The following is a 24,189-nucleotide window of genomic DNA, read 5'->3' as shown; positions in this document are numbered from 1 at the left end:
AATGACACTCTGTCCCCATTCCCCTCTCCATGACTTCCTCTTGTCCTCCCACATTGCTCCATTTTCCCAGTCCCAAGCATAGCCTGACCTTCTCTTGGGGTTTGTCTGCACGAAAGCCTATCTCAGGCAGCACTGATAGTGCAAGTGCAGTTAGTGTATGGGAGGTGCAAGTCGTGCAAAGAGTGTATTATGAGAGTGCCTCGTTATGATCTTTTTTAAAGAAATTGTTGAGGCTGGTTTGGACTTTTAACCTCACATGCTGCTGTCCCCACCACTTCTTCTTGCTCTGTCCAGCAACCAGGCGATAACTTAGCAAAGAGAAGGGAAAATCCATTTCCAAAGCTTTTGAAGAATGCAGCTGGGGCCTGCAAGGCGGCTGATGGTTCTGTCAAACACGGCCTTAAAAAAGCAGGTTTTGTGTTGGGGAAAAAAACCATGCTCGGTGTGGGCAGAGATCTCTTTGAAGGACAAGTGCCACTGAAACAAGGTGTGAGCACCATGCTCCTCACCAGATGTGAGGTGCTGGGTTTGGGAGCTGGAGCCTGGACCTTCAGGTGGGAGCAGCCCCAGCCTTCCTGCATGTAACTAATGGGCAATGCTTCCCCTTGCAGATAAAGGCAGAGCACGCAGCAGAGCCTCCTACCCCCCTGCCCTGATCCTTCATGCCGACAGGAGGAGCGCCTCTGTGGAGAGGGATGGCGACAAGGTCTGCTGTGCGTTCCCTTCTTCCCTTAATTCTTCCCTTAAAAACCATTGCATGATACGGAACAACACAGATCAGAGCCGGTACAAGGGACTGCTCTGTGACCAGGAGCTTGGTTTAATTGTGCTGTGGAGCTCTGTCAGCCAGAGCACTACAGGGCTGCCTGCAGTGGGCACCCAGCTGCCTCAGGAGCTCTGTTCCAAGGAGGAGGTGAGGATGGAGGACTGACTAAGTCCTCCTTTGCTTTTCACATTCCTGCCATGTTGCTGTCCATAGGTTCTGCAGGTGTTCCCCACGTCTGCAGCTGTGTTGACACTGGGGCACATCCTCAGCGCTTCGAGCAGCAAAGTATTTTCCAAAGGAAGACCTCTGGACGTGCTCTTTATTATTTTTTAATTAAGTACATCGTTGTCACTTCTTGATAATGTACTGAGCTGGATGGCTGCCTACCTCCCATGCCTCCTCCTCACGGTTTGTTCTCATAAGTTGCACCAGTAAATAGCTGTGCTGGAGCCATTAAAACATTTGCAGGCTGTACATGTCAGCTGTGCCACTCCAGAACCTTGCTTGGTGCCCGTGTCACAGGACAGGAGTGGTGTTGCATCCACAAATGGGACTCGCCTCTGCACAGGGGTTAGTTAGCATTCTGTCTTTTGCTTTTCTTTTAAAAGTACATGCAAACAAGCAGTGAGTGATGCTCACTGCCCCATGGGAGCCATTGGCATGGGCAAAAGCTGTTTTTTCATTTGTGCTCCTGAAAATGGGGCAACAAGTTGATTATATCTGGTTTGTCCCGACTGTTTCCAAAGCACTTGGCTGTTCATAAAGCTGCTAGTGATATAATGGCCATGTAGGTAATCCACTTCAAGATAAGGAAATGATTTGTAAGACAATAACAGTCTTATGCGTCGGCTTTATTTGTTGACTAATCTCTGTCTCTCTTTCAAGGATCATTCTTTTAAACTAGTAAATGAGGATGACAGTACTTCAAATGGCAACAAGCCTGTGGCATCCACTCCAGTGCCAGGATCTCCATGGTAAGCAAATACAATTAGAGCTAATAAAAGTCATTCATCATTGCTCTTTCTCTCGCCAAACATGCATTAGTGGTCTCTACGTGGGGAAAATACACTACCCTGGATGTTAAGCAGCAGCGCTGCATTCCTCTTCCACTGTAGCTTTCCCTCATTTATCATGTACTTAGCAAAAATGAGAGCACGTTGTGTGACTGCCTCCCTGGGATCCACGAGGTAAGAGCAGTGTGTGCTGCCAGGAGCACAGTTCAGCCAGGAGCGGCTTCTGGAAGAACGTGCCTGATGTTTTTTCTTTCTGATTGCCTGGGTTCTTCAGTGCTGGTGTTCTGCAGCACGGCACTGTGCTCAGCCCGGCTCTTTAGGGCTCAGGTCCTGCTGGAGCTCTCATGTATTGAAGATCCAGCGTGGACGACTCTTGGATATATCAAAGGAGAAGTGCAAGACCTGTAAGAAATGCTCTTGCTTTTTAGGACCAGACCTTCTTCAACCCTTGCTTATTTGGTTGCAATAGTAATCACTTAGTCTTGCAGGATTGGTGTTGCTTTGTATCTGAAAATCTGTAGAAGGTTGTGTCTCATGCCATAGGTTTCCTGATCACATTCCAATTCACTGACTTACGTTGATAGCTGAAGCTCTCGTGGCTTTTAAATAGTTAGAAATCGCTTTTCATTTTTGGTCCTGGATGGCTGACAAGAAGGATTTTTCATCTACTGTACCCATATGCTGTGCAGTAATCAGTTTATTTTCATTGACTGATGTCTGTGGGATCTTTGGCCAAAGCACTCCGTATAGATACCAGCCATTATTTCTTGTTACTGTTCCATGCCATTTTACAGCTTGATGCTATGAATACAGTGTGATGTCGTCTCTAATCTTGGCATCAAAAATGGGATTTACGTTGATAATTTCTCTTCCTGGTAGTTGCTAATACAGGAAATAGTGCAGGGGAACCATTTGAGACTGGGTGGCAGTTCCACCTCTCCTTCAGCAGTGGCTGCTGGGTGGCTCATGGGCACCAGTCTCAGAACCAAACCTGTGATGCTGAAATCTCTGAGGAGAAATCTTAAGTTTCTGAGCTTCCAGAGGATTATTTAATGACTCAGTGAATATTCATGTGAAAGATGAGGCACTGAAACCTCATCCTTGGGACCAGAAGGAAATGGCATAGTCCTCACGCCAAAAGTTATCCCCTATTCTGAGGTGAGACTTTCATCTATCAGTGGCACGACGAAACATGGAGCATACCTGCTGGGTGTTAAATCAGAACTTACTTTTTCTATTGGTTGTTTTGTAGTTTAGAAGAAGATATGCAACACAGCTTCAACAAATCCTGCATTTACTTCAACCACTCCCTGCCCGTAGGTTGGCTCCATGCTTCTGTGAGCCCCATGGTTATTATGACATCTCCAAGTGTATGCTGGGCTGTCATGCTGAAACAGGAGCAAGAGATCGGAGTGGGGAGGAAGATTGTGCCACTTAAAACAAACCAAAAGGTTTTTCAGCTGTTAGGTGCTGCCAGCCCCTCTGAGCCTTGTAGGGCATTCAGCATTTGGTTCAAGAATTCACAGAACTGAACATTTGATCCTTCTATTCTTACCCAGAAAAGCAAAATAGGAGAAAAAGCCATTCAGGAGCAGTTAGATCATGTTTTTAATGGCAGAAACAGTTCAAGAACATTACCAAGCCTTTCTACCTTATGAAAGAAAATAAATGTTTGTATAACCATCTTGTTCCCTTTCTCACGCTTAAACCACAGTTTCTATAAGGGAAAAATGAGCACAGCAATCTCTGCATTTCCAGTTTATGGTCTGTGACTGAAACAAAATATCATGCGTCCCCTATGGATAATTGAAACTGTCATCGTACCATGGAGGAATAGGTGATATGTTACGTGGAAAAAGGGACATTAATTTTAAATTGGATGTCAAGTGATATTAGTCACAGAAGAGGCAAAAAAAGGGGCCACAAGGGAGCCTGGAGTTTCTCACTGGGGGAGGCTGCACAAAGACGTGGCACTTAACTACACTGCGGTTAATGGGCACTGTTGGTATCCGTGCCAGTGGTCAGAGCAGCACTGAGCACAGCAGCCTATCAGCAGAGGCAAAACACAAATTTCCAACAGCACTGCTTCCAATCTCAAGTCAGGTAATAGCTTGGGCCATCCCATGTATAGGGATACATATAGTATATATATTATATTATACATATAGTATAGTAGCACTGCTGCTCCCCAACAGGGTGCTGGATTTGAGCTTCCCAAGGTTCACGTATGGCCGATTCTCCTTGCAGTACTAATTCTGCAATATGTCTGCTTGTTCGTAATGCAAATTGCAGTGAGGGGCATTTCAAAGCAGGCATTTGCTCCTGTATGGGATTGGGCCTGTGCCCTGACCATACTTCTGATATTTAATAAAAGGGCAACAACAGCCTGCTTACATTAATCAACTGAATCTGTCCTCTGCACCTAAATGCCAAGGGCTTTTTCCCTTCCCTCTGGGATGACTGTGGTATTTATGGGAGTGCAGAGCCTTGATTTGGAAATGTTCCTTTACAACTCCCTCTTGCTATTTCATGCAGAAGAGACTTGGGGCCAGTGGTACAGTTACAATTCTTGACCTGACTGTCAGTGTTTCTGGTAGAGCAGAGGTTTCTGTAGCTCTGAGACACAAAGTAGTGTATAAATACCTCATTATTGCCCTATAAATATGAGAGCTTTGAGAGGCTGCTTTTTGATCCAGCATGTTTGTGTATTAAAATAAACTGAAAGTTAATAAAATATTTGTCACCCGTGTTGCTGAACTCAAGCCTAAGCTCACGTGTGCTGTAAATGCAAGTGAAGTCCTCAGCTGAGCTGGTACAGCTGGTTCTGCGCTCAGGCGTGGCGTGGGTTTTTCACAGTGCTGCATGCAGAGCTGGGGGCACGCATGGCACCGAGCTGCTCATGAGTTGTGCACAGCTGCCATCCCCTGCGGGCTGTCTTACATGAGTTCTTTGGGTTTGGTTTCGTGTATTGCCAAGGTGAGTGGTCACGTCTTACTTGTGGTAAATGGGAAACGTTGGGTCACCCACTTTTAGTGCTGTGCAGTGATGGACTGTTTTTCATATTTGTAGTCTTCTATCCAGACCAGATTTTTTTTTAAACCACTTCTGCTCCCTTCTCTTTATAACAATCGAACATCAAAGCTCCTGCTAACGAGATTCGGCCTTTCCAAATGTTCGTGTATCAGAGGCAGCATTTTCCCCTCATAGAATCAGTAAGGTTGGAAAAGCCCTTGAGATCCCCAAGCCCAACCCCAGCACACCCCCACCACTGCCCATGTCCCTCAGTGCCACATCTACCAGTGTGTGCACGTGTCTGAGCAAGTCACAGTGAACATATGCTGCTTATTAGTTTTCTTTGCCATTCAGAAAGTGCAGGCTCTGGGTCAATATTCTGCTAGTTTACTTACTTATATATTCAGTGAGCTCTTGTGAGTGTACATCATGGTGGTACGGGACTTATTTTCCTTATTACTGTAGCTGTTTCATAATGAACCTCAGTGCAAATAGTGCTGTCATGCAGAGACAACTATTTGAACTGAACAGGTCGATAAAATGACTTGCACAGTAGTGACTTGATCATGTTTTTGGACAGGATCCAGAGCCCCCAATTTTGCTGTGTGTGTTCCTGCTGCAGCCGTGTGCACTCCCCAAGGTGCCTGTGATGAAGAGGCACTTTAAAATATGAAACGTGTTTTCCTATGGTTTCTTTCAATGTGGACATCGCTGTGTTCCTCCTCCCCTTGCTCTCATCCCTACCATGATAGAGTAGCTCTCCTCGTGCTTCTGTGGGACCTTTAGACCTTTCATGTTACATGGAGGGATTGCTCTGCCCAAGGTGACCTGCATGGTGTAGAGGAACCTTGTGCAGGTGCCACTCTGTCTCAAGCACGGTTAACAGCGAGATACAAGAATTAAGCTTGGAGTTGATTGCTTGGTCACAAGTGTATTTGGCATGATCTAAGCATAGTTTATCACTTGGACTAGGTGTGTAGTCTGGACTGGAGATGACCGGGTCTTCTTCTTCAACCCTACAATGCAGCTGTCGGTGTGGGAGAAGCCGGTGGACCTGAGGCACCGTGGCGACATTAACAGGATCCTCGAGGACCCTCCGCACAAGCGCAAGCTGGATGCTGCAGCAAGTAACTAACGCGCCGCGACTGTGCCTCTGTGCCAACACTGCGTTGGGTCTCAGTGTTCAGTGGAAATGTGATAACCACGATTCAGTGGCTTTCTTTGAGACCCGGTGTCAAGTACCCTGTTAAAATTGACGTTCATTAGACAGTATTTATTTTCTCTGGAGGGATGAGCTAGGGGATGGAGAGTGCTCATTGCTGGCAGTAAAGAACCAGGTGGCTTCTTGTACTGGAGGAATCTGTGATGTATAAAATGCATCTTGGAAGACAGTATGTTTTATTACTGTTATTTCCAAGATGTATATTATGAACGCATTACCAGTGCATTATTTAGCTATTGCACAGGAGCAGATACTCCAAAGTTAATGATTATTCAACCAAGTTGTAGAGGGGGAAAAACTCTCAATAGTAAATCTCTAATGGCTACTAAAAGGTTTGATGGAAACATAGGTGCTTCAGTCTCAACATAGATCTACCAGTCCCCTTTTAAGTACTGTACTGTTGAAGGGGAAATTTGTGGTGCTAACACACACCATGCTGGTCTGCAGTAAAACGTGCTAAGTGGTTCAAACTACAGCCTAAAGGAACAGCCTGGGCTGTTGGCAAGCTAAGAGTTGTTCCTCCACAACATGGCCGATTTGCAGAGGAAGTTCCTTCATCCCCATACCCCTTTGTTTTTCCATCTATTTACTCCACTCTCTGTTGCCTTGTTGCCCAGTCCAGATGTTGTTCCCACCGATGAGCAATCCAGCAATACCCAGTACCTGTACTTGCCCATGTTCTGGTGGCCCCACATTTTTCCACCACGTAGTTCTCCAGTTGTTGGCTCCCTTTGCACTGTTACTGGGGCAGTTCTATTCAGTTTTAGTGCTTCCTCTATTCCCTGAAGCTTCATGTTGGCTTTCATATCTGGACTGTGCCAGTAAGGTCTGCTATTGTGGTAGTACATCCAACCATTGGAAGTACTGCTAGTCCTGGTCAGTGCTGGTGGACCTGTAAACCTCGTGCTTTATAGCAGGTTCACTGGAGAACCTCCTTCAGCTGACTGGTGGTGAGGTTTAGAAATAGAGGGGGGGGAAATGAGACTTCTATCATTCCTTTAGAACATAATTACTGTAACTAAAAATCAAATAGCACTACGTGCCTTAAGAAATGACCCATCTTGTGCAGTCACACTGCTGGGAGCAATAGCACAGGCATTGATCCAGAGGCAGGGTTTCCAGTTAAATACTGTGGCACGAGTTGTGAGTGTGTGAGTGATAACAACTATTTATGTCATCATTATTAGCAGAAGGTTACTGAAGAAATACCACAGAGAGTGGTTTTCTATTCCTGTACTCCTTAAAATATAACATCATTACGTTTTTTTCAATACTAATTTAAATTGTCAGAGGCTTGAAATTTGCATCATTTTTTTTTCTGTATGATTTCAATAACTTCAGCTCCGCGTCTAGTAATTCCAATGCGTATCTGCTGAATTTCATTCTTCAAGAGAAAAGTAGAACATATGCTTTTCATTACTGGATATATTGAAGGAGTGATTAAGTGCTGATGAGAGAGTGCAGTAGCCAAAGACAAAAGCAAAGGTCATTGTTCATAGTCTCTAATGAATTACTGAGAAGAATCTAAAGGCACTGCTGATAGGTGCTGCTTCCCTCCCATCCTTTATCATCTATATATTCCACCAGGATTTGATTCATGCACCAGTTTCTTTATGACCGTGGTTTTCATTGCTGCTAATAGTCTTCATCTTCCTTAATATAACTGGGACTCGTGGTTGCTCAGTATTTGAGGCAATCAGGTTATAATTAGTACATATTAGCTGCCAAGGTGGAAGAAATTATTTGTTACCATTTCTCTTAGCTAGTAATCTGATTAAATAAATAGCACAAATGAGCTGTGTGTTTGCAACAATGGCTGCCAAATGGATTTAGCTCAGTTGCCGCTGCTGTGTTTTAATTAGAGTTTTGAAATCAAAGTCACGAATAAGTTAACAGGCATAATTATTCACGGGGCATTATAGGTTATCTGCACATCATTCCACTGAAAGATCAAGTGCGTTTGTAATTCAGGCATAAATGAAACGTTGCTCACTTGCTCATGGTGCTGCCTCCACGCGGTGCTGATTTTGGCAGAGCTGTGAGGCAGACCCACCCTTGGTCCCAGCATCCCCCAGCCCATCCCAGCGGCTCAGTACGGTCTGAGCCCTCCAGCCATCCACTCCATCACAATTACCAACGTTTCCACCCATGTATTGCAAATGACCAAACGCAGAGGAAGCCCAGAAGAGAGAGTGGCAGGGAGCAGTCGGTGCCAGTTCTTTAAAGGAAGATCCAGTTCTCCAAACCCAGGGGTGAGGTTTGGAACATGGGCCCACGAGTGCGGTATTCATCATCAATCCTGAAGGCGGGTGTGGGCAAGGCAAGGCGGTGGGAGTGGATAGGAAAGCAGAAAAAAGACTGAAGTTGAAAAAGGGCATTTTCTTGGCAATTTTTTGCAAATTGATTGCCTGGGTGTGCCGGTCAGGAGGTCTTGCTTATTTCAGATGGGGAAAAGAAAATTGGCATTTTAATTACAGAAATTTGCATGTTGATTCATACTCAGTCTGATAGCTATTCACAATTAGGGATGAGTTGGTCTACTCTTTTCCCACAGAAGCTGTTTAACAATTCATTGTAGCGTTCAGACAAAACTAGGCAGGCTGCTCCTTATACAGAACCATAGAATGGCCTGGGTTGCAAAGGAGCACAACGCTCATCCAGTCCCAACCCCCTGCTGTGTGCAGGTCACCAACCAGCAGCCCAGGCTGCCCAGAGCCACATCCAGCCTGGCCTTGAATGCCTGCAGGGATGGGGCATCCACAGCCTCCTTGGGCAACCTGTGCCAGTGCCTCACCACCCTCTGGCTGAAAAACTTCTTCTTAATAGCTATCAGCATTGCTCAGCTCCCTCTTACATGCCATCTATACATGCTGGGGCTCTGCTGAACCACAGATCAGGTTTCTGTGTGTTGCCAATGGATTGGCAGCGCTTTGACACACCTGCCAAATAGTGATGTTTTCTTTTCATTCTGGAAAGTGAACCAAAATTCATTACATGGCTGGGATTAGTCGAATGATTTAATTAATCGGCACTAAGCCTGGTAGACCATCAGACTGTGGCGGTGCTCCGCTTCGTGATTTCATGGAGAGATTACTGTCAAGTAATATTCTTCCTCAGTGCTTTAAGTTAATTACTTGAGGTTGTGCTCGGTTGCCTCTCTCCCTCTCTGAGGTTGCAGCTGGCCTTAGCAGCGCGCTGTGATGCAGCACATTGCTGAGTGAGGGTACAGACACCGTTTGTCATCTTTCACTGCTTTCCATTGCACTGAGGTGTTCAGTGATGCTGCTGACACTGTTCTTGTTCCATTTATTGGAGGCAGTCAGTGGTGCAAGAGGAGCAGGGAGGGTTTGGTGTCCCCGCTGTATGTGGGCTCTCACTGTTTGCTGGGAGAACTTGAGGTAGGTCAGGAATAGGCAGATAGGAATGTGGGCAGATTGTACCAAGTCCCTTTTATCTGAAAGTTAGGTGGTCGTTGAAAGTTGGGTTTTATAGATGTAAGAGCAGCTGAGCTGTTTCACAAAAAGGAATGATACAGCCTGCTTTTCAGAGGGCTATGGTAGATCTTTTCTGAAGATGGCTACACATGGAGTTCAGCCTCAGTAGTCTTGTGGGCTTCATGGGATCATTTTTCATCATCGGAGGGTTTTTCTCTTGTGCTGTGGAAACCATGGCCTGGAAGGATAAGAGCTGTGGTTGGTGCGGAACCGAGCGCCTTCTGCATCTTCCATCATCTCTGGGAGCAACACCAAGTGCTCTCTTCTTTTGTGTCATTGCCTTCTGAATTCATTAAAGCTGAGATCTCTTCAGCTTCTATAGCTTTATGGTATTGCTATTGAACTACATTCCTCCATCCAAGTCTGTGGATTGCTTTTCTTGTTCCTTTTTACTTTGAATTGGATGTCTTGAAGAATTCAGCGAGAAAAGGTAACAGTTTCATGGAATTTGAATATATTTAAAATATGATTAAATTGATATACGTGTTCTTAATGCTTCCATCTAGTGAGGAGTGCTGAGATCAAGCTCTCATTTTAGAAAACCATTCACTTTGTGTTATTCTCATAGCTATTAAATATCAAAAGCATTTGTTGCTTGCTGTGTATCTGCTCCTGATGTTCTGCCTCCAGTCCTCGTAGGCTGCAGCGTTACAGCATCTGTCTCATTCTTCCTTCTGCAGTGATGTAACGCGTGCTGTGTGCAATTGAGATAAATAGTAACGTTTGCTGAAAGCCCTAATACGCTAATATACCACTAATTTCCCTCCAGCAGGGAAAGAGAGTGAAGAACAAGATTCTTACACTGAAGCTTGAAATGTCCTTATTTCTATTAGCTTCAGTGATATAAAGATTGGACTTGGACAAAAAGAGGAACTTGTAATTAGCTGATAAGTTTCAAGTACTCTGTGCAGAGAGGAGAGCAGTAAGTAGCTGAGTTGGAGCAAAGAGAGAGGGATTGAAAGTTTCTTTGTGGAATTGTCTGCCCATTTATCTAATTCAAACCTAACTGCTCTGTTTGTTTCTTTTTAGCAGATAAAAATGTGAGCTCTTGTTCAGGAGATGAAAACGATGATCTTAGCATCAAAATTAAGAGAAATAAGTAAGTCCTAATGTTTATTTACCTATATTTAATGTTGGGAATCTAAACTATGGTACTGATTAATGCAAAGAAAATAGAAGATAACAGTATTCTCTTTTATGTTGAATGGTTGCTCCTCAGTAGAGTTTCTATAGATTTATATTATTATGTAGAAAAAAATCAGATCCTTTGAGTTCAACGCTCAAAGAATCTAAGGACTTAACACGTAATATTGAAAGTATATATTAATACTAAGTATGTAGTAAATATGTACTCTTAGTATTTATTTTGGATTTGTAAGCTTAATGTAAAATTGATGTTCAGTATAAAAGTATACTTAAGCTGCAACCCCCTGCCACAGCAGGGCCAACAACCTCCACATTTCACAGCAGCCCAGGCTGCCCAGGGCCCCATCCAACCTGGCCTTGAACACCTCCAGGGATGAACGGGGCATCACAGCCTCTCTGGGCAGCTGTTCCAGCACCTCACCACTCTCATAGCAAAGAACTCCTTGACATCCAACCTGAATCTTCCTTTCCTCAACTCAGAACGGTTTCCCCTTGTCCTGTTGTTATCTCCCCTTCCAAAGACTTGACTCCCCCCCTGTTTGTAGGTTCCCTTTAGGTACTGGAATGCTGCAATGAGGTCACCCCACAGCCTTCTCTTCTCCAAGCTGAACAAGCCCAGCTTCCTCCCTCAGCCTGTCTTTGTAGGGCTTTTTCCATTCTGTTCTATGTTGCCAGAATTTGTTTTCTTATTTTTCATTTCCATCAGGATATCCCCCTCCAGAAAATTATGTCACATGGGTCCAGCTGGGCAATGTCAGTCCAGCGCAGTGCCTGCGGACCAACACTGTGATCCTGCACAGGGTCTGATGTATGGCATAATCATCATTTAGCAAGTGTTGGATGCTGGGAACTCTGTCATTATTCCTGTCTTCATTTAACTTCTAGAATAAATTCCTAGACTAGCAGGAACAAGTTCACATTTGTTGTACTTGGGCAATTAGTCCCATGAAAGTCAAGGGCATTAGTCATAAAACAAACAAGCAGGATTTGGCTTGACAGCACAGCAGACTCTAAGACTTCGTCGTGATGATCCCAATTCCTCAGAAGTTTGACCTGTCACCAAAGAGCCCTGGAGTGTTTATTTTTCTGTCAGCAGAGCGTATATCCCCCAACCGCCCCATGATTTCTGCAGCTGCTTTGAATTTTAAATTCTCTTTTATAACATGTAAAGATTTCCTGACATCTTGCTTTGTGCCCTGAAACAATGGCAGAATGCAGAGGTTTGTGGATGGAGCTTTAGATACTGATCTTTTGCTAAAGAAGCACGGCCTCAATGCTCGTTTAAATGTATGAATATTAAGCTGCAGCTAATAGTCCTTGACATGTAAAATACTTGAGGATTTTCATTTCAGACTAGAATGTAGTTATCCTGTTATCTTTTTCAATAGTGGGACTGAGACATCCCACAGCAGAGGGTGGGATAGCACCAGTAACCCATGCCTGAAGTATTCCCACTGCAGCTGTAGTTCTGTGCTCCCATGCTGCCTCCCTGCTTCCATGTGCATTTCCATGTTGATGCTGAACAGCCTGAAAAATGTTTATGTACAGGCACGTTATTCACTTCTCTTTGCAATATTAGTGGTTTGATTTTTTTGATTAAATATGACTAAGATGAGGTTATGTGCTTTCATGTTTTGTTTTAGAACATGCAGCAATTCCTATGCTGTTTTAATTATGCTCCCTCTCTGGAAGTTGTTGCCTTGGTATATGATAGGATGCTCTGACACACAATAAATCATCTGCTCTAGAGAGAGCCCCGTGCTGATGATAAGAAGCGATTGCATCAAAGTTCCAGCGCAGTGCATCGTAATTCAGCCAGAGGGGTCATCACACAGCTGTGTGGTAGAGCCTTCTGACTCTATTACTTCTGTCAGTTGTCATTTCTGGTGTTCGCACTGATGTCTGTCTTCACGTTGATGTATTACACGTACATCAGTAAGAACAGAACTGCTTCCACAGCCAGTGGGGGATCCAGCCCAAAGCTGGCTGCGGATTGGAGCGAGACCCTTCTGCTCTCATGGATTTTGCACAAGCCTGGTGCCGGCTCTGAGCACCTGATGAGCTGTGGGTGTCCCTGCTCACTGCACCAGGTAGCCTTTAGAGGACCTTTCCAACCTGAACCGCTCTATGATTCTGCAGTTATCTGCTGAAGCAAATTATATTGTTTATTGTAATCTCTGGCGTGAGACAAAAGCAAGTCAGGGTAATGTTCAGCATCATTTTCAATTTCCTGAGAAAGACTGAAGGAGAGAAAGGCTCTTGTGATATAAGCTGATTGAGCAGTGTGCAGCATTTCTGCAGTTTCAGCTGGAAGAAGCTCTCTGCTCATCGTAGAAATTGGATGGGGCCTTTCATGGATCATGTTACAGGAAAACATTTGCTGTTGCAATACGAAATTCACTGTCATTCTGCAAAGGAAAACAATCTGATATCTTTGAAATCGCTAGTAATATAACATCATTTTAGGGTAAATGTAAGTGTAATGTGATTATTTGTAGAGGGAAGATAGTGTACTAGAACTCGTGTTACATACCGATGTAATCCATTTGCTTGGAAATAAGGAAGAGTTTTCACATAGAAATTCCAAACCTAAGTATTGAACAAAACTGTATACTAAATTGCATCATTAGCAAATGCAGTCATGCCTAATAGGATGCTAAAAATCAAAGCAGCTCACTACCAGCAGCCATGCATGTACATTGTGATCGTTCCCAGATTCTTGGTCTCCCCAGAAAGCACCTCCATGTTTTATTGCGTCCACTCTGCTGAAGACATTGAGAAGAAGTAGGAAGGACCCAGAGCAGGAGTCTGAGTTCTGGCTTGAAACTAGAAGAGGGAAGATTTAGCTTAGATGGCAGGGAGGATTTCTTTCCCTAGAGGAACTGAAGTTGCTGGCACTGCCTGGAGCTGTGCTGTCCCAGCCCTGGAGATGCCCCAGGCCACGGCTGGATCCTGGGAGCCTGAGCTGGAGAGCACCCAGCTGGTGGTAGGGGTGGGACTTCGGGGGTTTTGGTGTCCCTGCCAACCCAAGTATGCACTCCATGACTCTGTGATTCTATGAGCTCATCACTGAGGATGCTCAAAGCATGCCAGGACGCATGGAGGGACCTCCAAAAACGACATTTGCCAGAGTAGGGTGAGAATGCAGTGTTAATGGTCTCTAGCTCTGATAAAATTATGTAAGCAGTGATCTGGTGGAAAAAAACTTTGGTTCCAGTGACTGCACCAATGATGTAGGATTACAGCTGAGGAGAGCATCACCCTCACACTGCAGCAGCAGGGCCACTGGTGCTCTAGCACGTTTGTACATGGGATGGATTGCCAGGCTGTGAAAAGGGTTAAAAATGCCCTCCCAAGGCTACAACTGCTGAACTGTTCTCTGTCTTGCCTTGTTAAAGAACAGAAGATTGCCAGGTCGTTGACGAGGGGAAGGCAGGCACAGAGGAGAGGAATGGGAAACCAGCAGCAGCGGAGGTCACACCGCCCCTCGAGGAGCGCATCACTCATTTCCGAGATATGCTTCTGGAGAGAGGGGTAAGGAATACATCCTTGGGTCAGCATACCTCCTTGGTGAGGGGAGAGCATTACGTCTGGCCAGTGCAGGAATCATGGTGAGATTATGGCTTGGCATTCCAAGGAGGAATTATTGAGAGGGTGCTTTCTATTCACTGGGTAGCTTCTGTGTTTCTTTACTTTGGCTTTTCCCCAGTGCCATCCAGTGAAGTGTGGCCATTCATAACTGAAAGCCCTTAGCTGGTGCAGCTGCAAGTAAGTCCTTATGTGTGCACCCAAAGGTGACTGCTCCTTCCGCTGGGACCCGTGGCTCAGCACTGTGCTGAGCAATGTGCTGGGAGCCCCGGCAGCCCTGCACAACTCCAGGGCTGTGTTGTGTGATGGACAAAGGATGGAAGATGGGTTGAGTGTCACCTGGCAGGCAGCACAAGGGTCATGTCCAGCCTGCTAGGACATTAATGGGCATTTTGGAGGCTCGGAAGAGAAAACCTGTTTGTGTCTCTGGCCTTCCATGGCTGTCCTTGGACCTGCTGGGAAGACTGTGTGGTCCCAGGACCATTTCCCTTGGCCATTTCTCTTACTATTTTCCCAGGGTCTGAGCAAGGTTATGAGCAGCTAGATGGAGCATAAACTCAATTTACAGATAGAGTCCATCAGCACTGTAAGCCTCATGACCAAAAGAGAAATACGAGTCACAGATCACAGTAACAGCATCCTGTTACTGGTTTTGTAAAGAGCTTCACCCTGACTTTTATTTTCTGCCATAGCACTCATAAACCTGCGTCCAACTGCCCCTCTAAAGGTTACCATCAACAATACAGCTGCTTTTAAATATAAAATCGCCAGTGCAAAATTTTTGTCTCCCAGTGCCCCTTCATTTTCAAGGCAGCAGGAATGGAATTAATAAAGGTAGTATGCTTCAGCCCTATGCCTGCAAATGGAAATGTGTGTGTAGCGCAGTTGTGCATGCAGATTCTATAACTTCCTCCAACACTCTTCAAATACACATTGCATAGAAGCTTATGTAACTTCTGCGAAGAAAAAAGAATCACAAGTGTGTGCTGTTAGCCAGTAAAGCTGTAGAAGTTATCACTGTTAGTCAGCAGACTTCACAGGTTCAGAAGTTCAGCAGTAAATTACCTCCACACCATTCACACTTTTATTCATGCATTTTGTTATTTATGCTTAAAAACCACAGAAATGCCATAAAGGAATGCAGCTTGAAGGCTCCCACTGACATACTTTAAGTCAGGAGACCATAAGTCAAAATTTAGAGGTACTGGGATTATTCGGTAACAGGATTCAAGCGTTTCCAGTTTAAGACTCTGCCTCGCTCATCAAAATAAGAACTGCAGTGAATTTGCTGTTTATTTTTGCTATTATTTACAAATATGTACGTAATAGGATTCTTTGCTTTTACCCAGAGAATTTCGAGGTGGTCTGACAAGGCGCTGGGTGGGATCAGCTGGCATCTCCTGCAGTGACTGAGGCCACTCTTCTTTGAGCCTGGTTGCTGGAATGGCTGCCTGCTGCCATTTCCTTGTCATGTTGGTTTTTCTCGAGAAGGCTCTTGGCAGCATTACAAAGAGCTTGAACTAGATGGAGTTTTTCAGCGTTGTTATGAATCCTCACACTTAAAATGTTTCAGTAAAAGAATATTGCTTGTAAAATTAAAAATAAGATGTGATTTTGGCACAGCGCTGATGCGAGGTGGCAGCGCTATTCCCAAGTCTATAGCAAGTTTTCCCATGTAAAAATGCAATCTCTGATGCAGTCTTTGTGGAAGTTCTGCAGTTTCCACAAAGTCCTGAGGACAAACTGCAGCCTCTGCAGACAGCCATGGGGTTCATGTGTCCAAGTTAAATAACCTTGCTGGGTTGGATGTAGCTCTGGGCAGCCTGGTCATCCTTTTCAACTCAGGCCATTCTATGATCTTCCCCTTTCTGGGAAACACTTCTGTTTTCTAGGATGTCCGTGCAATAAAACTGTAAAAGGATATGAATTCAAAACGCTGTTGCCAGCCAGATTTTGCTTCCTTAATATGAGTAAGCGTAAAAGTGAGGGCCTTTAACCTCTGCCATCCTGCATCAAAGTAATTCTCAATCTCAGCACACGGCACAGAACAACAGGAAAACAGACTGGATTGTTTTTATTGTTGTTTCTGTGCAGCCTATTTTTCTTCCCATTTTTCAGACAGAACCCAGACCGCAACTGGAAGGACCATTAACCCCTTCCAATGTGAGTTGGGGTGGGGGCTGGCAGGCAGGGCTGTGCCACTTGGTGTGTGTCTGCTGTGGGCATCACTCTGCTTGGGTCAGTGTCTGCCTCAGGCTGGGAAGCCTTTGTTGATGAAGATAAATGCACCTGCTGGAAATAGCAAGCACTTCACTTTTCTCTTCTTATCAATCTTTTCATCAAAGCCAAACTCTCAATGTGCTACCGTAGCTGGGCTTCCAAAGAGAAGGAAAAAATAAAACCAGCTATTCAGATAGGTATCCTTTCACTTCTAAATATACTTCTCCAACTCAGTACATGGCTTTTTCATGAGATTTTTCACTGCACTCTGAACTCAGATTAAAAAGCAGGAGATCTGAACTGGGAAACAGAGGGAAGCTCAGTTCTCCATTGCTCTCTTTCTGGGCTGGTATCGGGCTGCAGAGGTCCTTCTGTATTCTGGGAAGAACTGCAACCCCACCACGCCATGATGTGTTCCTGGATGAGGGAGAAGGACAATGCAGCACTTGTGGGGAGGTGGGTCAGAATGTGAACATATGTCTGCAGAGCTCCAAAATGAACAGTGTGTGTACCTACAGGTAAATTGCAAACGTCTGCAACCAGCAGTTCTTTCAGGGGTGTGCCTGCAGTTTGTGAAAGCCAACGGTTACTGAAGGAACAGCCATAAAAGGAACGATTAAATTACACATTTGCCTGAGTTTAACTAGCGCTGATTTTAAACTAGTTAAACTGAGTTTAACTAGGCTGATTTGACCTTTGTACTGGGAGCAGAAGGGATGTCCAGGAGCAACATTCCTGAAAGGAATTGCTCCCTCTGACCTCTCTAAAGCAGCAGAAAATGCTTGCCTCAAGCTGCAGCCGTGGGCATGGGGGCTGCGTCACAAGAAGATGACATTTGGAGCAGGCTTTGCCAGACCTGCAGTGTGCGGGGAGGGTCTGGTTTCAGCCTAACTCAACCTCACGACTTAAGGAAGAACATCTGTGCCACTGGTGGCTTTTCAGCACGTGGTAGCTGTGTAATGCCCTCACCCTAATTAAAATGGAATGTGGGGTGCACATTCCTACTCTCCTTATTTTGCCCTGCAGATACCAGTGCAGTGATGCACCACCTGCACAAATCTTCCTGGCTAAGGTCTGTAGCTTCCCCTCTCTGGCCCCAGGCACTTGTTCCCATGGCAGCTTCCAGTGGACCTTCTCCAAGCAGTGCTGTGCCCCTTGCCTCAGCAGCCAGCCCCAACCCCAGCCCCAGCCCATCTCCCACCCCAGCTCCACTCCCACTCCACTTCAACCTACTTGGCATCACGAAAGCCTTTGTGTCTGATTGTTAATTAGACTACTTTAATTATACTCCACATACTTAATTTTTTTTGCTTCGTAAATTTACTCTTCTTTGCAATTAGATGGAGTGATTGGAATATTTTATCTTATGAAGGACTTTTCTGTAGCAAACTAATTAACAGTGATTTTGTCTGAGATACCAGGATCAGGCTGGGGATCTCTGCCTCACACTTTTTATGGAACATCATTCCATAAAACTCCCAGGGCTGATGAGTGCCATGGCCCTGCTCAGTTTGGGGTGGTCCTTACAGCTCACCACCTTGAGGGGCTTCCTCAGAACATGGAAGAACCTCTGTGAGTGTGGCATTGTCATTTTGCATTGCAGAGGGTCTATAAATGATGCAGTGATCTTGGGTGCACATCCAGGGTACCACTGCTGAGGGCTGAATTCAGTAGAAAGAGGTGGAAGCCTCAGAATGCAGATGGTGACACCTACCCCCTTGGATGAAAGTGGTAAATTTGATGAGATAATGTGATATTTTGATGTATATCACTGTTAGCTCTTCAGTACGTGTGTGCATTGACAGCTTCATTTGGGTGAGTAGTTAAATTTTGCAAGAGAGGGGAGCTAAAGCTGATGTACCTAATTAAATGGAAATTGATACTTGTGTCTTAAAAAGCGGGTAATGAAATGGGCATTTCCCTTTCTGCTGCAGATTCTTTCCATCAAAAAAAGTAGAATTAGTGTCTTCCAGATACTCACTGAGATGTCCTAGGGCAAATCAATACTAATGGCATGGGTGCAACCAGATCATTGCCAGAAACAGATTGAAATGCAACTTCTAACTGCTCTGAGGCATCTTGAGAGGGTTCATTAACTTTCTGAACTACGCTTTCGTCTCACCTTGGAACATTTCCTTGTTTTCAATCCTTACTAAAATTCTTTATTGCAACTGTGTTTGTATACTTCACAGGTTTCAGCGTTTTCAACATGGGAAAAAGAGTTACACAAAATCGTGTTTGACCCACGATACCTTCTACTAAATTCAGAGGAACGTAAGCAGGTGAGCATTATCCTGGTGTAGCTTCTGGCTGGTGGCAAACATTTCCCAAATTAACCGTAAGAAACAAGTAATTGTCTTGGTAGGATAAAAGGAGCTGCATACAGTTGACACTTCTTTTTGGAGTTGTGGCTTTTGACACAGGCTGTGCTCCCAGAGAAGTGTTGCCACCCTTTGGAAAGCAAATGGCAACAAGTCAGTCAGCCCATAGAGAAGAGCTGCAGCCTTTTAGGTTGTAGGAACGAGTTCCACTGGTGTCTGGGGCTCGGCTCTAGGAAGGCTGATGGCCACAAGCTAATGTTTCCTCTCTGATTCCTGCTGCATATTGTGGGGAGGGCGCTTTCTTTTTATTACTTAGGAAAATTTTCTATGAATTTGGCACTATTTCTAGCTATATTTTGCAGTAACTAAGTAGATGGGGCACATTGGCTGTGCTTGTACCTATTTGAATGGGCAAGCGACAGGAGAAGCAGAGATTATTCTGCCCTGTTTACTTGGGCATTAGCTATCAGAAAGGAACTAAAAGGACTCCAGGGCTGTAGATTAGACTAAAAAAATTAGGAGAGATGCAGGGATGTGGCAGGGAAGGGGAACTCTTTTACGCTATGGTCATTCATTTTCCTCACCATTTTGTCATCCTGGAAAAGAAAGAATTTTAAATGTGGAATGATCTGTTTTTGAAATAACATGATGAATAATGTTCTTCTTATGTCTTTTCCATTGCACTGGGCCTCCTATTGTCTTGTGGTTTCTCCAGAGAGCCTGCTGCAGTTATTTGCTGAGGGCCTGGGCACATACATCTTCATTTACTGCCTTTCCAATATTTTCTTTCCTGAAAAAAAAAAAAAGTGAAATAAAATAATAATGAAATACGGGAATGAAAATGTGAGCAAAACCGCTAGAGTGGAAAATACTGCTAAAGAAGAGGCTAAGCAAAGAGCCTTCATCTTATTTCAGGGAATCAGCAAGGACAAAACCTAGACCTCGATTAGTCGATCGAGATACATTCTTCTTCTACTTTATCAGCCACAGAGATGATGTAATAAAAATACATGATGAACACACATTATGTGATATGGAGCTTTGCTTGAAGCACCATGGACTCGTCTGCAAGGTGCAGTCAGTGCTGGCAGAGGGGCCGAGGGCTGGTGCTGGCTGTGAGCAAGCTGGGCTGCCAGCTGTGGAGGAAGAGGATAAGCATTGAGTGTGCTTCGACTGGCCATGGCCCAGGAGAATTCAGCTCAGGAGGATGTGCCATGTATTTAATCTATTTTCGCTACTAAACTTGAAGTTAAGAGTTCTAGACGTTCCCCGTGAGTGCTTCCCTTTAATTAGACCTCTTTTTCCTCTGGGAAGTGGTTGAAGAAGAAAGGTAGGCTTGGGCAAAGCAAGATGCCTGATTTAATGAAATACTTACTGAAGTACAGCCTAAATCAGTAGAAGACATCATTTAGATACATGGAAACGTTTATAGTGCAGATGCTGCCTGTGGCCCACATAGCGAGCGTCTTGAGTGCTTTGTAAGTTACAGCAATGAGTTAATACCGGAGGTGCTTAGGGATGAAAGCTGGCTCAGAAAAGGGTGAGGAGTGAGTAGTGAGTGTGTGCCAGAGCACAGCTGGCCCAGCCCAGCCCTCTGCTGTCTGCCATCAGCAGGGCAGGGGCAGCAAGATGCAGGGGCAGAGCAGGGCTTGGGGGGGGTTTCCTCCTGCCATGGGCTGCCGTGCCCTTGCACAGCCTGAGGAGCATAATGATCTGCTATTGAGTATTTGTTAAGCACTGGAATAGGCTCCCCAGGGAGGTGGCTGAGTCACCATCCCTGGATGTGTTTAAAAACCATTAGGATGTGGTGCTCAGGGCCATGATTTAGAGGAAGGTTGTTAGAGTTAGGGTAGGATGGTTAGGTTGTGGTTGGACTTGATGGGCTTTAAGGTCTTTTCCAACCTGAGCAATTCTATGATTCTGTGATTTACAATAGATTGATCCACTTGCTGACTGATACTCTCTGAAGGGTTACAAGCATTGAAGGATGCTGCTGTGTTTAAGTATAGGGACAGTGAAGGGTAAAGAGGCAACTCTATTAGGTAATGAGCTAGCACTTAGCTTTGATTTATTACCATTGTAATATCTTTGCTGATAATGGAAAGGCAAGCAGTAAGAGTTCTCATGTTTTCTTTATTTCCTTTTCCTGCCTTCTCTCATATTCAGATAATGCAGTTGGATACAATATTATATATTTAGATTTCCTGTGTTGTCACTTCTTGCATGGCCATTGTTGATGTTTATTTTCCAGTGCCGTTTCTTCCCCTTGCAACATACCATACCAAATGTGTTTTGCAGTTCAGATGCTTACGCTGGCCTGAAATGTAGATTTGCACCTGTGCATCCCCCCTGGCTGATGAGAAAGCAACCTGGTTGTAACCACAGTAATCATCTATGATGTGTATAATCTGTGGTGGAAAGAGATGGATGGTGACTACGGAAAGCCAGTAGCATTCTGCAGAGCAGCTCAGTGTACAACATTCTGTAGAGCACAAGGCCAGCAGGATTGGAGTTTTGGTACTTAAAGATGTGATTAAAGGAGGTGGCTGAGATTTTAGACATAGAGCCTTTCCAAGATGCCCATAATCCACTGCTGAGCACTGCGATGCGTGTTTAGCTGCCAGATGCTGTTGGAGGAAGGTTGTTAGATCCTTCAATAGCGTTCAAACTTTTGGGTCCATGTGTGCAGAGAGCCATGGGTAAACTCATGGCTTTTGGCAGCTGAACTGAAAGGTCTTTGGGCTTTTTTTGGGGTAACCTGCAAAATATCAATGGTTAGCAGACAGACATTTTCAGGAATGAGAGCAAGCTGGGAAAGATGTGAGGTTTAAACTAAGTATGTGCAAAGTACAGATACAAGGTGGAAACAAAAAATAATGCTATAGGAAGAAAAATGTGAGCATGACACTGAAGTAAGGAAGCCTTGATTTGTGTTTTACTGAATGATTAAGTGAAGTATTATCTGTGCAATGATTGCCTTTCTCCAGTTGTGTGTTTCCTGACCGCATGTGCTCAGCGTTCCTTGAAACAGATTCAGCTGCATTTCAGTCAGTAGATACTGGGGGCAGATAGGAGCTGTGGTTCTTGGGATCGACAGCCCGTCAGTGAAGCATGAATGCCACAAAGCCTTTATTAGTAAATACTACATCACTTTTCCTTATTTTGAAAGATATTTGAACAGTTTGTCAAGACCAGGATAAGAGAAGAGTACAAAGAAAAGAAGAACAAATTGCTGTTAGCCAAAGAAGAATTTAAAAAGCTCCTCGAAGAATCCAAGCTGTCACCAAGGTATGGCATTGCTGTATGAAGATTTGTTAAGATAAAATTTCTAATTTAGTCTGTGCTTATCAGTCCTGGAACGCTGTAGAACAGAATGCACTCTTCATGGCAAGGTTTTACATCTATTGTTACAATGCTGTGCTGACATATCTTTACTAACATTTTGTAGCACTTAGTCTATTTCACTGCGAATATTACTGGGAATGAGAACATACTTTTTCTCTCTGTTCCTTTTCTTTTTTCTCTCTTTCACTTTGAATGTGTAATATTTTGCATAACACGTGTATTTTATGTGCATATATATGGTAGGATTATGTGGCACAGGTGTTCTCCCTCCTGATTATACGCTCCTTTCAAATATTGGAATGCCACAATGAGGTCTCCCTGGAGCCTTCTCTTCTCCAAGCTGAACAACCCCAGTTCTCTCAACCATTCTTCACAGGAGAGGTGCTCCAGCCCTCTGATCATCTTACTGGTCCTCCTCTGGACCTGCACCAAGCTCTCCATGGAAACTCACCTTGGTCATAACCCCTAGCTTGATTTTGATGTGCGGTAAAGACAAGCACGCAGGTCTGTTCCCACAAGGCTGTTATGAGTCTGCACAGTGCTTAAAGCCAACAAGAAATACTGCAGCATTCACACGATACATCCGTCATTAACCATAGCGCTGTGAACACAAAATTGAGATAGAAACCATTGCTAGAACGATGCACCTGTGAGATTTTAAAGCCCAGGGGTTGAAGCGTAAGCAGGGGGCTGGTGGGTTGTAGGCTGGGCTGCCAGCAGCACTTGTGCTCTTGGTGCAGGGTCTGTGCTCAGCACCTGGGTTTGGCCATGGCATCCTGCTGCTTCCAGCTGCCGCGTGGCCATGCCTTTCCTACAAGCCACATCTGCAAGGCTGCAGCTTTCAAATCTCTGTCTTTTCTGCAGAACGACATTCAAAGAGTTTGCAGAGAAGTATGGCAGGGATCAGAGGTTCCGCCTGGTTCAGAAGAAGAAGGACCAAGAGCATTTTTTCAATCAGTTCATACTTATCCTTAAAAAGAGAGACAAAGAAAACAGGGTAAGGCTACGGAAAATGAGATAAAACTGCTTGGAGCTGGCAATGAGCGCAGAAGCTAAAGCAGGGACTGCAGGAAGGACCCCGAGTGAAGGTGAAAGCAAAGGCTGACCTCGCAGCAGCGGAAGGACGGAGTGCATATCCCTGAGAAAAACTTTCTCTGAATGGTGTTTGTTGAACACACGGAGCATTTGTGAAGGTTGTTCTGCAGGAATCTGAAGGATATTTGTTCCCAAGGAATTAATGTTTCATATTGAAGCTCTCTTTTGTACAACATCCAGAGTTTGATGCATTTCTAATTGCCGTGATATGTCAATCCCTTAATTGTTTTAATTATGCAAATTACTTGTAATACACACAAATTATGAATCCGGTGCAGATTTGTAATTAAGCAGAAACAGATGCCATCCATAACAATCTCAAGATATTTTGATCATTTCGCAATCTTTTGGCAACTTTCTGCATTAGCACAAACTGTTCGGAGGTGCAGCGGGATGCAGGGATCCATTGCCGCGTTCACATGTCTGTGTCCAGTTCTCTGAGTAGTACTATTAAATATTAATCGTTAATCTTAGTGAAGAGTGTGAAAACCCTGGCCAGTGTTCCATAGGAAACTCTCCTTTCCAGAAATAGCTTTCCTGATCCCATGGGTGGTGCTTCGGGCTGATAGCAGCACTGCTCTGTCGGAGTTCCGTAAAGGCGTTCTTTTGTACAACCATCGCGGTCTGAGTTACGTTCCTGTATGTGGAAAGTCTGCATGAGATTTTTCTCATCATCTTTGTATAAATTAAATATTTTACTTTTTTAATTAATAAATATTTTAAGCCGATTTTGGGTTTTTTTTTGTTTTTTTTAAGTTTCCACATTTTTGGAAATGCCCGATGAAGCAGCGCTGGTCTCACAGTTCTGACTCGAGAGGTACAACACTGATTGCTCCTGGGGCTCCTGCTTCACATGCACATTTCCACTGAAGCCAGCTGCACTCATGAGCAGATTGAGAGCACATGGCGTGTAACACTGAGGATACCAGCAACAAGCAACAAAACTGCTTGAGGTTTCAAATGGCAG

At 44.5% G+C, this 24,189-nt stretch overlaps 1 protein-coding gene across 1 annotated transcript in view; it reads left to right on the top strand.

Moving 5' to 3' along the window:
• The window catches only part of TCERG1L (transcription elongation regulator 1 like), a 63,113-nt gene extending 39,179 nt beyond the window's left edge, over positions 1-23,934 (top strand). The window contains 8 exon segments of the mRNA XM_042863571.1: positions 612-706; positions 1,652-1,740; positions 5,764-5,918; positions 10,537-10,606; positions 14,052-14,187; positions 18,654-18,743; positions 21,952-22,070; positions 22,992-23,934. Of these exon segments, the coding sequence (XP_042719505.1) occupies positions 612-706; positions 1,652-1,740; positions 5,764-5,918; positions 10,537-10,606; positions 14,052-14,187; positions 18,654-18,743; positions 21,952-22,070; positions 22,992-23,148 (911 nt within the window). The 3' untranslated portion in view covers positions 23,149-23,934.
• The last annotated feature ends 255 nt before the right edge of the window (positions 23,935-24,189 follow it).

The sequence above is a fragment of the Lagopus leucura genome, unplaced genomic scaffold, assembly GCF_019238085.1.
Source record: "Lagopus leucura isolate 7727_CA_CO unplaced genomic scaffold, USGS_WTPT01 Super-Scaffold_741, whole genome shotgun sequence".
NCBI lineage: Eukaryota > Metazoa > Chordata > Aves > Galliformes > Phasianidae > Lagopus > Lagopus leucura.
This window is presented reverse-complemented; position numbering and strand designations above follow the sequence as displayed.